The sequence below is a fragment of the Balaenoptera ricei genome, chromosome 16, assembly GCF_028023285.1.
Source record: "Balaenoptera ricei isolate mBalRic1 chromosome 16, mBalRic1.hap2, whole genome shotgun sequence".
Lineage (NCBI taxonomy): Eukaryota > Metazoa > Chordata > Mammalia > Artiodactyla > Balaenopteridae > Balaenoptera > Balaenoptera ricei.
The window spans coordinates 28762453-28774855 of NC_082654.1; the positions used below are offsets into that span (position 1 = coordinate 28762453).

The 12403-nt window shown below is 37.3% G+C and overlaps 1 protein-coding gene across 6 annotated transcripts in view; it reads left to right on the forward strand.

Moving 5' to 3' along the window:
* The window catches only part of ERLIN1 (ER lipid raft associated 1), a 44772-nt gene that overhangs the window by 568 nt on the left and 31801 nt on the right, over nucleotides 1-12403 (forward strand). For all 6 annotated transcript variants that reach the window (XR_009498083.1, XM_059900901.1, XM_059900902.1 and 3 more), the window contains exons 3-6: nucleotides 1990-2071; nucleotides 6564-6610; nucleotides 7988-8049; nucleotides 11433-11558. Coding sequence is in view for 5 of the 6 variants with exons in the window: in XM_059900901.1 (XP_059756884.1) it covers nucleotides 1990-2071; nucleotides 6564-6610; nucleotides 7988-8049; nucleotides 11433-11558 (317 nt within the window). In the remaining variant the exon portion in view is untranslated. The remainder of the gene's footprint in view (nucleotides 1-1989; nucleotides 2072-6563; nucleotides 6611-7987; nucleotides 8050-11432; nucleotides 11559-12403) is intronic.

A 12403-nucleotide genomic window follows, 5' to 3' on the forward strand; every position in this document is an offset into this window, starting at 1 on the left:
AGACTCCCATTAGAGTCTGGGAAGTTGTTCCCTCTGCGGTGTCAGGGAGCTCTTTCCAGTCCTAGGAAGTGACTTTCGTCGCAGCCCTAGGGAGAGTATGGGAGCTGTGGCAGGCTTTTGCAGAGCATCCTCCAGGTGTTGGACAGTTTCAGTGCTATGTACATTGTGTGCAGAGGTTAAGACTCCCTGCAGTTGTTCCTAGTAGTCAGTAAACTCAGTCATTTGCAGAAAAAAATGAAGGGTGGAAGGCAGTGGTGACTCCACCTGTGGCTGAAGAAATGGATAAATCATTGTTAAATTCCATACAGCTGTACTGGCTTTTAGTTTGCAGCGGTAGGTGCTATTTAGAAACTGGTCCTGTTTGTGGTTGTTTCTTAGATTTTTTTTTTTTTTTCCTTTAAAAAGTTCTGGTGTCTGGTTTGGGCTTGTAAGGCCATTAAGACCATGACAGTTGTTAAATTCCTGGACCTTGGGAGACAAACACAGGATTGTGACAGACACATCCTCCTCCCACCTTTCCCTGTCTTTTCAAGTTGAGGAAAGCAGTGGTGTGGAATGTGTTGATCTCTAGCTGAGATGAATAGCTTTTCCTTCAACGTAGTTACCACCAGTTCTTTTGATATAGACAGAGGACAGTTTGGAGAAACTGAGATAACGATGTATTTGAAAGAGCTTCAACTTTTTGCTGGCTTCTGTCATCTCGTAAAACCAAAATTTCTACTTTTAGATCCATCCTGAGTCTTAGAAAGTCTTCCCTGTGAAGCACTAATTTCAAATACAATTTTAGTGATATGTCTTAGCAGGTGGGGGGTCTGGCATTTTAAAAATGACAGATTAGTCTGTATTTCCATCTAGTTCAGCATTGTCTTCCTGATAGTAAAGCCAAGGAAAGAACATTTCAAGGTATGGCTCTCAAAAAATTAAGGATGGACCTCAAACAGTTCATCTTTTATTAGCTATTTGTTATGAATTCTTTGCAAACCTATTTATATTTTCAAGATAGGAAGGTAAGTTCTATTAATTTACTATTCATTATGTAAAATAGGACTTCTTTTTTATATTTGCCTCCAAATTACCTCCTTTTTATAACTTGCAAGATGTGCTTTCATGTTTCTCACATTCCAGAATTTGGTGAACAGGTCCACACTTATATCTATTTGTAGTCTTATCCCCTCACCCTTCATCTTTCCGTGCTAATTTTTTGTTGTTGTTGATTTTATAGAGGCTTTATGCCCCCAGTATTTTTTCTTTGTTCCAAATAAGTTTCTTTTTTTATTTAAAAAAAGAATTGTTTAAATTGTTAATTTACAGTGTTATGTTTCAAGTATATAGCAAAGTGATTCAGTTATACATATATATATTTATTTATATTATTTTTCAGATTATTTTCTATTATAGGTTATTACAAAATATTGAGTATAGTTTCCTGTGCTATACAGAAGGTCCTTGTTGTTTAACTATTTTATATATAGTAGTGTGTATGTTAATCGCCCCCAACATTTTAATTGCTTTGTAGGTAGATTAAAAGAATCTTGAGCATCAGAAATTTTCTCCTTCCTTGAAAGTTTGTGTTATCTATTTTTTTTTCAGCCTGGTGATTAAATGTATTGTGTTTTGATCTGGCTCATGCTATGTACAATTAAAGTACATCAACTGAGAGCCTTTCGAATTTTTTTCACAAGTAGTTCTCAAAAGGTTAAAGACCAAAGAGAATCTTTATACCTGAGAGTGGTGCTGGAGACCCAGAGGTATGGTTGGTAGAACTTGTGAAACAAGGTGTAACATGGGCAGTTTAATTTGATCTTTTCACTTTTGTAGGTGTGGCAGATATTTTAGGAACCAGCAGTTGTTCATCATTAGTAACTCATATTAGTGAGGCTTTAGTAGATCAATAGCATGAGTAAGAATGAATATTTATTATAGCATTTTAGATTTGGAAAGAGAATTTCTCTTTTTATAATCTTGTCAAATTGAAACATCTTTTTGCAGGGGAGGAGCTTTACTAACTAGCCCCAGTGGACCAGGCTATCATATCATGTTGCCTTTCATTACTACGTTCAGATCTGTGCAGGTGAGTGATTCCTAGGGAAGCCCCCACACTGGATAGACAGGTGTGAGCGGAACAGTGACCACATTCACGGGTGGAGATAGAGTTCCTTATTTCTTTTTTTTTTTTTAATGTTTTTAGTTCTTATTTATTTATTTATTATTTATGCATTTATTTTTGGCTGCGTTGGGTCTTTGTTGCTGCGCTCAGGCTTTCTCTAGTTGCGGCAAGCGGGGGCTACTCTTCGTTGTGGTGCGTGGGTTTCTCATTGCGGTGGCTTCTCTTGTTGCAGAGCACGGACTTTAGGCGTGCAGGCTTCAGTAGTTGTGGCACACAGGCTTAGCTGCTCCACGGCATGTGGGATCTTCCCGGACCAGGGCTCGAACCCATGTCTCTGGCATTGGCAGGCGGATTCTTAACCACTGCACCACCAGGGAAGCCCGAGTTCCTTATTTCTTAAGCTAATGGTAGTATTTACTTAAATGTAGGAGTTAAAAGTTCAGAGTACAGTTGTCACAGCATAAGTTATGGTTTTGAACCACGTCACTCTCTTGAGGTATATTAGAAGTATGAGCTAGGCAGCTTGGAAGGACTCACTTCTCCCATCTATATAGTGGTATGCAGCAGGTTTTCTGTTGCTGCTGTCAAAATAAAAGCAGGAGTTTGAAACACAACTAGAGATACAAACCAGTGATAACTTGGTTTAGAATGGTGTTTGGTTTCCATAGAGGCAAGCTCCTGGGCTACTGTTAACATGGAGGATCTGAATTTTTATACACAGCTTCTCTGCTTCACATTTTTGCCTGGAACATTAAGCATAATTTTATGTGGAACCTTAGTGAGTGTTCTATTTTGACAGAATCCCGGAATATCTTAAATAAGCGGCTGGTTCTTGAGAACAGACACTTAGTAAATATCTTTTGAGGTAACAAGATGACAAAACAGGATTAGATTGTTACTACTTTTGCAGGCACTGTGTGATTATAAATCTTTGGATTCAGAAGTTTGTCTATTATCCGCTACTAATTTTTCAGGGCTCGGGAAAATTCAATGTATTTAATCTTGTAATTTAAAGTCTAGGCTTCCTGCTAAGTGAGATTTTCATTATGAATACTTAAATCCTCCAGATTTCCCTCCAATTCCCTTTTAGATGGCTTGGGGCAAGAATTGTGTCTGTTAAAGTGAAGTATAGTGTTCTTCCCCTAGTCAGACTGATTTCCATATTGTTTTCCCATATTTATTTTATTCACTCTTGCCTAGGCTGATGCTGTCACCTCTTCTCTCACCATCTCTCTCTTTATTCCTTATTTCCTGTCTATATCTTGCCAGCCTTTTTAAGGCTCATCACAAATCCCTCTCCTCCTCTTCCATAGCCCTTAAAAGTCTGTATTGTAAGTTTTGGCCCTTGATCTTATTTCCTTTAATGATGTTGTCTTGTATTGTTCTCTTAAGTTTTTGTGTGAATTTTTTTTTTCCAGAAAGTGTCCAAGCTTTTTGAAGGCAGGGGTCATAACACGTTTATATTTCTGACCTTTCTGCTTGTGGTGAAAGTTGTTAAATTGAGCTGATATCTCTGGAAGCGGTATGGTGTAGTGAACATGGGGCCAGAAACCCGTAAACTAGGTTCTGGCTCTGGCTCTGCCACTAATTGTTTACATGACTTTGCAGAAATCACTTAACCATTCTAGACTTCAGTTACTTCTCTGTGAAACAAGGGGTTTTATTTGCATGAACCCATCAACAGCTTAAATAGTCTATATTGATGTTATCCATGGCATCATCAGACCCTTAGAGATCAGGGGCTTTTTTAGATCTTGTTCAAAGCCAGCCAGATTTGTCTGTGCCTTCTTGGAGCTTAGTATGTTGAGTCATACTGATGCAGAGATATATAAAAGAGATACAATAAACAAATAGATTTTAGAGTTTAAGTACATATATAACAAATACACAGTGTGTGTGTTTATATATTTGTGTGTGTGTGTGTGTATTCGTACATATACACACACACACATAGAGTGATAAACTGTCATAAGAAGTGAAAATGAGGGACTTTCCTGATGGCGCAGTGGTTAAGAATCCGCCTGCCAATGCAGGGGACACGGGTTCAAGCCCTGGTCCGGGAAGATCCCACATGCCGCGGAGCAGCTAAGGCTGTGCACCGCAACCACTGAGCCTGCGCTCTAGAGCCCACGAGCCACAACTACTGAGCCCACGTGCCACAACTACTGAAGCCTGCGCACCTAGAGCCCGTGCTCCGCAACAAGAGAAACCACTGCAATGAGAAGCCCATGCACCGCGATGAAGAGTAGCCCCCGCTCACCACAACTAGAGAAGGCCCGTGCACAGCAACGAAGACCCAACTCAGCCATAAATAAATAAATAAATAATCTTATTTTTAAAAAAAAGAAGAAATGAAAATGAAATTAGTAAAAAGATTTACTGCTGGAGTCAGTGTGACTAAATAAAAATGGTCTGTCTTTATATGTGAAACTGTAACGTTCTAGGAAAGAATTATATTAATAAAACCCTTTTAAGAAGTTGTTTTCATAAGAATGAGATAAACTTATTTTTAGGAATTTTTGGAACACATTAGAAGACATTGCTTATATAAACAAATGGCTTAACAGACTTGGCATTTGAAAGGAATATTTAAGAAGCATCTTGGGGAAATGTGAGATCCCATATATGATGTAAGAAAAAAAAACTATGTTTAGAAAAATATAAAAACCTTCAGCCTTTAAAATATATATTTATATAACAAAACCAAAGACTTTTAAAATAAACATTCATACTGGGAAAATAATTTTTGAGGTAATATAAAAGAAGTATAAAAGTACATGAAGATAGGATGTTAAATTGAAGGTTTAACATTTGAACTCTTTCCTAGTTCTACTTGGTTTGAAAATTGACTAGAGAATACCCTTTAGGTTTAAATAGGAATGTATATTTAACGTTGATTTGGAAGTTGAATTTGGTTAATGTTTTGAAGGAAATAAATTGAGCTCACCTCTCTATCAACTTCCCTCACTCTACCTAGATCCTGTCACTAATGTTTACTATCACCCTTTTAACCCCAGACTTAATATTCTATTCTTTTTCCTCCTGGAATTTTATATGAAACTAGTTATCAAATACCTTCTCTATTGTATCTCCTGGGTTGAAAGCTTTAAATTTCCATGGCGTTTTCTACATTAACCTAAATAAATTACTACTTTAGCTTCCCAGCTGGTTTTCTTGCCTCTAGATATGATAGATAATGAGAACCACATCACACATAAGCAAAGGAATGAAAGAAAAGTCCTATTTTTGAAAGGTTTGTTTGTGGCTGTGTATAAGATGGACTAGGGAGAGCACAAGCCCCCCAGCAAACATTCAGGGCCCTCTACCTAACATCATCATGTTGTCTTCTCAGAGTTTCACCTCTCATCTATATTGTCCCCTCTGCTCCAGGCAAGCCAACTGCTTCCTCACACCTGTACACACAGTTTGTCCTCAACTTTGTGTATTTGAATAGATAGGTATTGAATGTAAGATGCTTCTCTGCCTTATCTGTTCTTATTTCTCCTTCTCTAGACTGGGCTTATAAATATTTCACCTCAGAGAGCTTTTCAAATGATTATTTTACTCTATCACTTAATACCTAACAATTCAGTTTATACTCTGTTATTTGTACCTGTTATGGATTGCTTTGTAAGGATTTTATCTCCTGTGTTGGATTGTGAGCTCTTTGGAAACAAGGACCATGCTTCTTTTTTCTGTTGTATTCCATAAAGTACTATGTTGCTGTGGGCTTAATATGGTGCAGTGTGTCCAGATTACACTCATTATGTGCTCGCCTGTTGGAAGCCTTCAAGTGCAATAGGGAGTCATTCTGGATCCAAACCAAGTTGTGACAGAAGCAGAGTAATTAAGTACCAGATGGTTGGTTCACAAGGAGGAAGCAGTGCTGATGGTGGCATTTCTGTTAAAAAGGAAATTGAGAGACTGTCTGAGAAATCTCTAGGACCTGAACTAAAATATTGACTAAAGCTTTAGAGGAAAAGGTTGGTGTTGAGCTCAAGGGCCCCTTTGAGTTGAAGACTGCTTGTATGCATATAATAGTTATCTTTTGCCTTCATTGTAACCATTAATATTAGCAATGGAATCAGGGTTCAGAGTACAAATCCTAGCAGTAGTATCCTTGTGGGTAATCCATGTAGTTTGCAGTCCCAGGCCAGCTCCAGGCAAATAAGGGACTGACTGAGAGATTGAACATTGAAACTTTCAGATTAAACATTGAAGCTTTCCTGGTGCATCTTGACTCAAACATTAACTGTAAAATATTCTGTCTCTAGTCTTTCATGTTTGCCAGGATACAAAAAGAGATTGCTCTGATAGCTAATCTTTGGGGACTAAAATTGTAATGGAGCTCTCCTGTACTTACCTTTCAGCAGTTCTCTAGAGATTTTCCTTTGGGACCAGTGGTTCTTTGATGATATGTGTGCTGAGTATTGATGAGATATTTTTTCTTCCCCAGACAACACTGCAAACTGATGAAGTTAAAAATGTGCCTTGTGGAACAAGGTAAGCGTTCCCCTTGCTTACCAACCTCCCTTTGGTTCAGATGTATTTTCTGTTCATAAGCTGTGATCACTTAAACATCTTTCAAATAGGCATCGTAGTAACCCAGGGGGATTTCTCTTCTGAGCATTATTTGAGAAAAGCCCTGTCTCCAAATAGGACCTTTCCATCTTAGGAGCCATTTTAAACTAACAGTAGATAGTTTAAAATGAAATCAGCTCACCTTGTCATCTGTAGTATTAAATGCCATCTAATTTAGAGTTTCTGATTCAGTAGGTCTGGAATGAGACCCGAGAATTTGCATTTCTAGCAGAAGTCCCAGGTGATCCTGAGCTGGTCTGAGGATCTTACTTTGAAAAATCACTGCTGTAAAGTATTGGGGCAAGAAAGGCAAGCAAGGCCCAAATTATTTTTAGAGTATAATCAGTACATTGAATTGTATCAGAAGAAAAGTATAAAGTTCAGTGTATGTTTTAAATTCTGTATTTTAAATGACCAAAATATCACAGAAATGTTCTTAAAGAGGGAGCAAATTCTCTCTGTTTTAAGTTAATGTATTTGATACAAGTTCTCCCTAGGTCTATCTATAACTTTTTTATGGATTCCCTTTAGAGGTGACTCAAAATTGGCAGCTGATGAGATGTTGGGTAAATTTTATTTTTATCTTCATGCTTTCCTGTATTTGTCAGATTTTTTTCAGTGAGCAGGTATTATGCTTTTTTATCAGGAAAAAAATGTCATTGTAAGTTGGTAGGAAGGCTTAGTTGTATAGTTTCAAAATCTCTTAACTTCATGTATCTTAAATTGAGGTTCACATGTTCCTCAGGGTCTGTGCTGATAGGCCAGGAAGTATAGGAAGCCATTAATTAACAAGACCTATCTTTCTGGAGTGTCAGTTTTACTTCAAGGTTTGGGGGAAAATTCTTTTCATATTAGGATAAATACAGATGAAAAGTAGATTAAGATAAGGCAGGGAATCAAAAGAATTTCAGCCTGTGGCTGACCTCCGTACCTCTGGGGAACCACTTTACCAGATTCCTTGATGGAGAAGTTTGAGAAGTGCACTGCCTTAGCTGTTGGCTTCATTTAATAAGGGCAAAGTGCTAAGCAGCTCTAGGTTATAGATCTAGTCTTCCTGTGAGCTGATTTTGATCACAGCAGTTACAGAGGTGAGCTTTTGGTTATGAGAGGAGCCAGGTGAGTGTGTGCAGGGTCATTTGAGTAGTGATCAGTGAGGTCAGTTTAATCAATCAGTAGTATATGTCTTTAGATTTTCCTTCTAAATTTCTGTCATGTGGGATTTGTTTGATGCTGTAGAATTAATCTAGGGACATAATAGGTTTGTATTTGGCTCACATTTTTCCATTTCTCTGTTTTTAGTGGTGGGGTCATGATCTATATTGACCGAATAGAAGTGGTTAATATGTTGGCCCCTTGTGCAGGTATGGTACCCATCTATTCTGTTATAGTTATAATCAGAGTTATCTGTAACTGAGAGATTCTGTAAGGAATAGGAATAGATTCCCTAAGGAAAGTTTTATGACCTCATTCATTTCTGATATATATTAAAAAAAATAATCGCTGGAATATTTTCCATTCCTAGGGAATGGCAACAGAAATAGGTCACAAATCCTGGACAGAGTTGACTTTCTGCAACTGTATGGGTTACTCTGAGCTGAGCTGAGTGTATCTAAGAACACGACAGTCATTGATTATTTCTAGAATTTCTAGAAAGTAGCATTTTATCCAGTCAGGATGAGAAATAATATCCTTACGTGTTAAAAGTCTATAACTGATCAGTTCCTTGGCTACATTGATTTGTGACCATAGAAAAATCTTTTCTAGTTGAGATTTGCTATAACTTGCAAAGCAATCTGAAAGTGCTCAGTGTGGGGAGAACATTTTCTTGGTAAAAGATGAAAACTCACAGAGATGGAGTACTGTTCAAATCAAAAACTTAATTAGGAGTTATGAAGTAATATCGACCTTCTTAATGTTTGATTTTTTTTCGTAATTTTTTTTTATTCTGATAAAATACATGTAACATAAAATTTACCTTCTTAACCACTTTTAAATATTCAGTGGGCATTACATACATTCACATTGTTATGAAACCATCACCAGCATCCATCTCCATAACTCTTTTCATCTTGCAAAACTGAAACTCCCTACCCATTAAACAAGAACTCCTCATCCACCCCCTCTCCCAGCCCTGGCAACCACCATTTCTGTCTTTCTGACATTTCTGTCTGTACTTTCTTTATCTATGAATTTGACTACTCCAGGAACCTCATAAATGGAATCATATAATATTTGTCTTTTTGTGACTGGCTTATTTCACTAAGCATAATGTCCTCAGGATTCATCCATGTTGTAGTAGCATGTGTCAGAATTTCCTTCCTTTTTAAGGCTGAATAATATTCCATTGTATGTATATACCACATTTTGTTTATCCGTTCATCCATTGATGGACACTTGGATTACTTCCACGTTTTAGCTATTGTGAATAATACTACTATGAATATGGGTGTACTTGGGTTTCTTCGAGACCCTGCTTTCAATCAAAAGATCTGCCATTTTCAGAAGACCTAAATGGACATTTCTCCAAAGAAGACATACAGATGGCCAACAGGCACATGAAAAGATGCTCAGCGTCACTAATTTTTAGAGAAATGCAAATCAGCACTACAATGAGGTACCACCTCACATCAGTCAGAATGGCCATCGTTTAAAAGTCTACAAATAACAAATGCTGGAGAGGGTGTGGAGAAAAGGGAACCCTCCTACACTGTTGGTGGAAACGTAAATTGGTGCAGCCACTATGGAAAACAGTATGGAGGTTCCTCAAAAGACTAAAAATAGAGCTGTCATATGATCCAGCAATCCTACTCCTGGGCATGTACCCAGACAAAAGTATAATTTTAAAAGATACATGCACCCCAGTGTTCATTGCAGCACTATTCACAATACCCAAGAGATGGAAACAACCTAAGTGTCCATTGACAGATAAATGAATAAAGAAGATGTGGTACATACATGCAGTGGAATACTACTCAGCCATAAAAAAGAATGAAATAATGCCATTTTGCAGCCACATGGATGGACCTAGAGATTGTCATACTAAGTAAAGTAAGTCAGAAAGACAAATACCATATGATACCACTTATATGTGGAATCTAAAATGTGACACAAATGAACTTACCTATGAAACAGAAACAGACAGGACAGATTTATGGTTGCTGTGGGGGAGGGGTGGATTGGGAGTTTGGGATTAGCAGATGCAAACTATTATATAGAGAATGGATAAACAACAAGGTACTACTGTATAGCACAGGAAACTCCATTCAATATCCTGTGATAAACCATAATGGAAAAGAACATGAAAAAGAATGTGTACATATGTATAACTGAATCGCTTTGCTATACAGTAGAAATTAACACAACATTGTAAATCAACTATAATAAAATAAATTTTTAAAAAAGATCTGCCATTTTATTTTTATCCTTACTACTAAAATTTGCATGCTTACTATGTCAGGATACTGTGTTGGCAAAAACAATTTTAAAAGGTGAAGTTAGAGCCTTTGCCTTAAGGGCTTTTTATTTTACTTGAGAAGACATGATACTGACCTAAAATATATATATATATGTGTGTATATATATATGTGTGTGTGTATATATATATGTATATATACACACATATATACGTATATATATATAGGAATGTAAGGTCGTGCTAAGTTTCATATCACTGGTACAGGCACAAATAGCAAAAGAATTTCGGAACAGAGAGCAACCTGTATTACTATCAAGTGGATTTGGATTATATTTTTCAGCAATTAAGTATTTTCCTGTCTTTTATCATCTACTTTCCCTGGTCACAAATCAGTGGAATGGACTATGATTGAAAAAATAGAAGAAGGGGAGATAGTGCTCGTTTTCTGGCCAGAGATAAAGAGGAAACTACTTATCACCAACTCATTTGGAAATGACCAAGAGGATGAGGTAGTCAGCGAGTATTTATTGATGGCCTGTTCATCTGTTGTGATCTGGAATCCGGTTACATCTAGTATCCTCCGTGGGAAGGCGAGTAGAGCAAGTCTTGGATTTGAAGGGAGAAAGCAGCATGTTTTAATAAGTGGGGCACAGGTTCTGGCATGTTCTAGTATATACCCTTAGGCACATTTCTGAAATTCTCTGTTTCTCAGTTTCATATTATGCAAAATTAGGAGATTTTTTGTGAGAATTAAGTGTTAATGTATATAAATTGCCTGGTATAAAGTCTGGCCCAGAAATGTTAGCTTCTTTCCTTTCTAGCCTGTTATTTTTTATTTTTATTTTTTTTTTAACAGCCTTTAAAAACTGCCTTTTTGAAAATGGTCTTTTGGAGCTGTCTCCTTTTTTCATTCCCACTGTTCCTCAATTAGTTCAGGCCCTCTTTACCTCTTAGCTAAACTTTTACCTTGCAGTAATTGCTTTACACTTCCCCTGCCTCTGATTTATATGCCTCACAATTCATTTTCACTCTGCTGCCAAAGTACAGATCTGATTGTGTCATGCCCTTGCTCAATCTTTGACGGTTCCTTATTACCTCCAAGATAATATATACTCTCCTTAGTATGAAATTTGAAGTTTGCCCATTAGAATTGCAAATGCAGTAATATCTGGAGAATAAGGCACAAGGAACACATCAAGGCTTGGAGTTGTGTTTCATGTTTTCACTATTTCATTGGCACTTTTCCTCATGTATATTTTATCACTGTAACTTTTACCTTGGCTGAATTAGAGGATACACGGGTGAACATGGGTAGTACCTCTCTTTCAGTGTTTGATATCGTGAGGAACTACACTGCAGATTATGACAAGACCTTAATCTTCAATAAAATCCACCATGAACTGAACCAGTTTTGCAGTGCCCACACGCTTCAAGAAGTTTACATTGAATTGTTTGGTAAGTGTCTCATTTGTTTTAAATATATAAATAACCAATTAGAAATCTTGTTCAACTTGTCTGTGAGTGCTATAATAATATTAGTAAACATTATGCTATTTGAGCATTTCTTCTGAATTTATAATAGAGCAATTGTCTTTAAAATATTCTTTATCTTAAGTTTAAAATTGCTTAAATTTGCTTAAAATTGCTTAAATTAAGCAAATAGTTACTCAAACAAGATATTTTAAGAATGATAACCATTTTCTGAAATATGAAGTATGTAACTTGGTAGAGATTGGAAAAAGATCATTTGTTACAAACTATATTCTTTGTTTTAATTAATTAATTTTATTTTTGGTTGTGCTGGGTCTTCGTTGCTGCACGCGGGCTTTCTCTAGTTGCAGTGAGCAGGGGCTACTCTTCATTGCGGTGCACGGACTTCTCATTGTGGTGGCTTCTCTTGTTATGGACAGGCTCTAGGCATGTGGGCTTCAGTAGTTGCAGCACCCAGGTTCAGTAGTTGTGACCTGCAGGCCCTGGAGCACGTGGGCTTCAGTAGTTGTGGCATGTGAGCTCAGTAGTTGTGGCGCACGGGCTTAGTTGCTCCGCGGCATGTGGGATCTTCCCGGACCAGGGATCAAACCCGTGTCCCCTGCATTGGCAGGTGGATTCTTAACCACTGTGCCACCAGGGAAGTCCCAGACTATATTCTGTTTTTACTATGATAATATACTGAAAATTAGCTTTGTTGCTAGTTTAATAGATAATTTGGAGAAATTAAGAACCTGTGTCTTGGAGTTTCCCAAGACCCACCCCCACGTTTGATGATTTGCTAGGAGGATTGACAGGACTCAGTATAATCA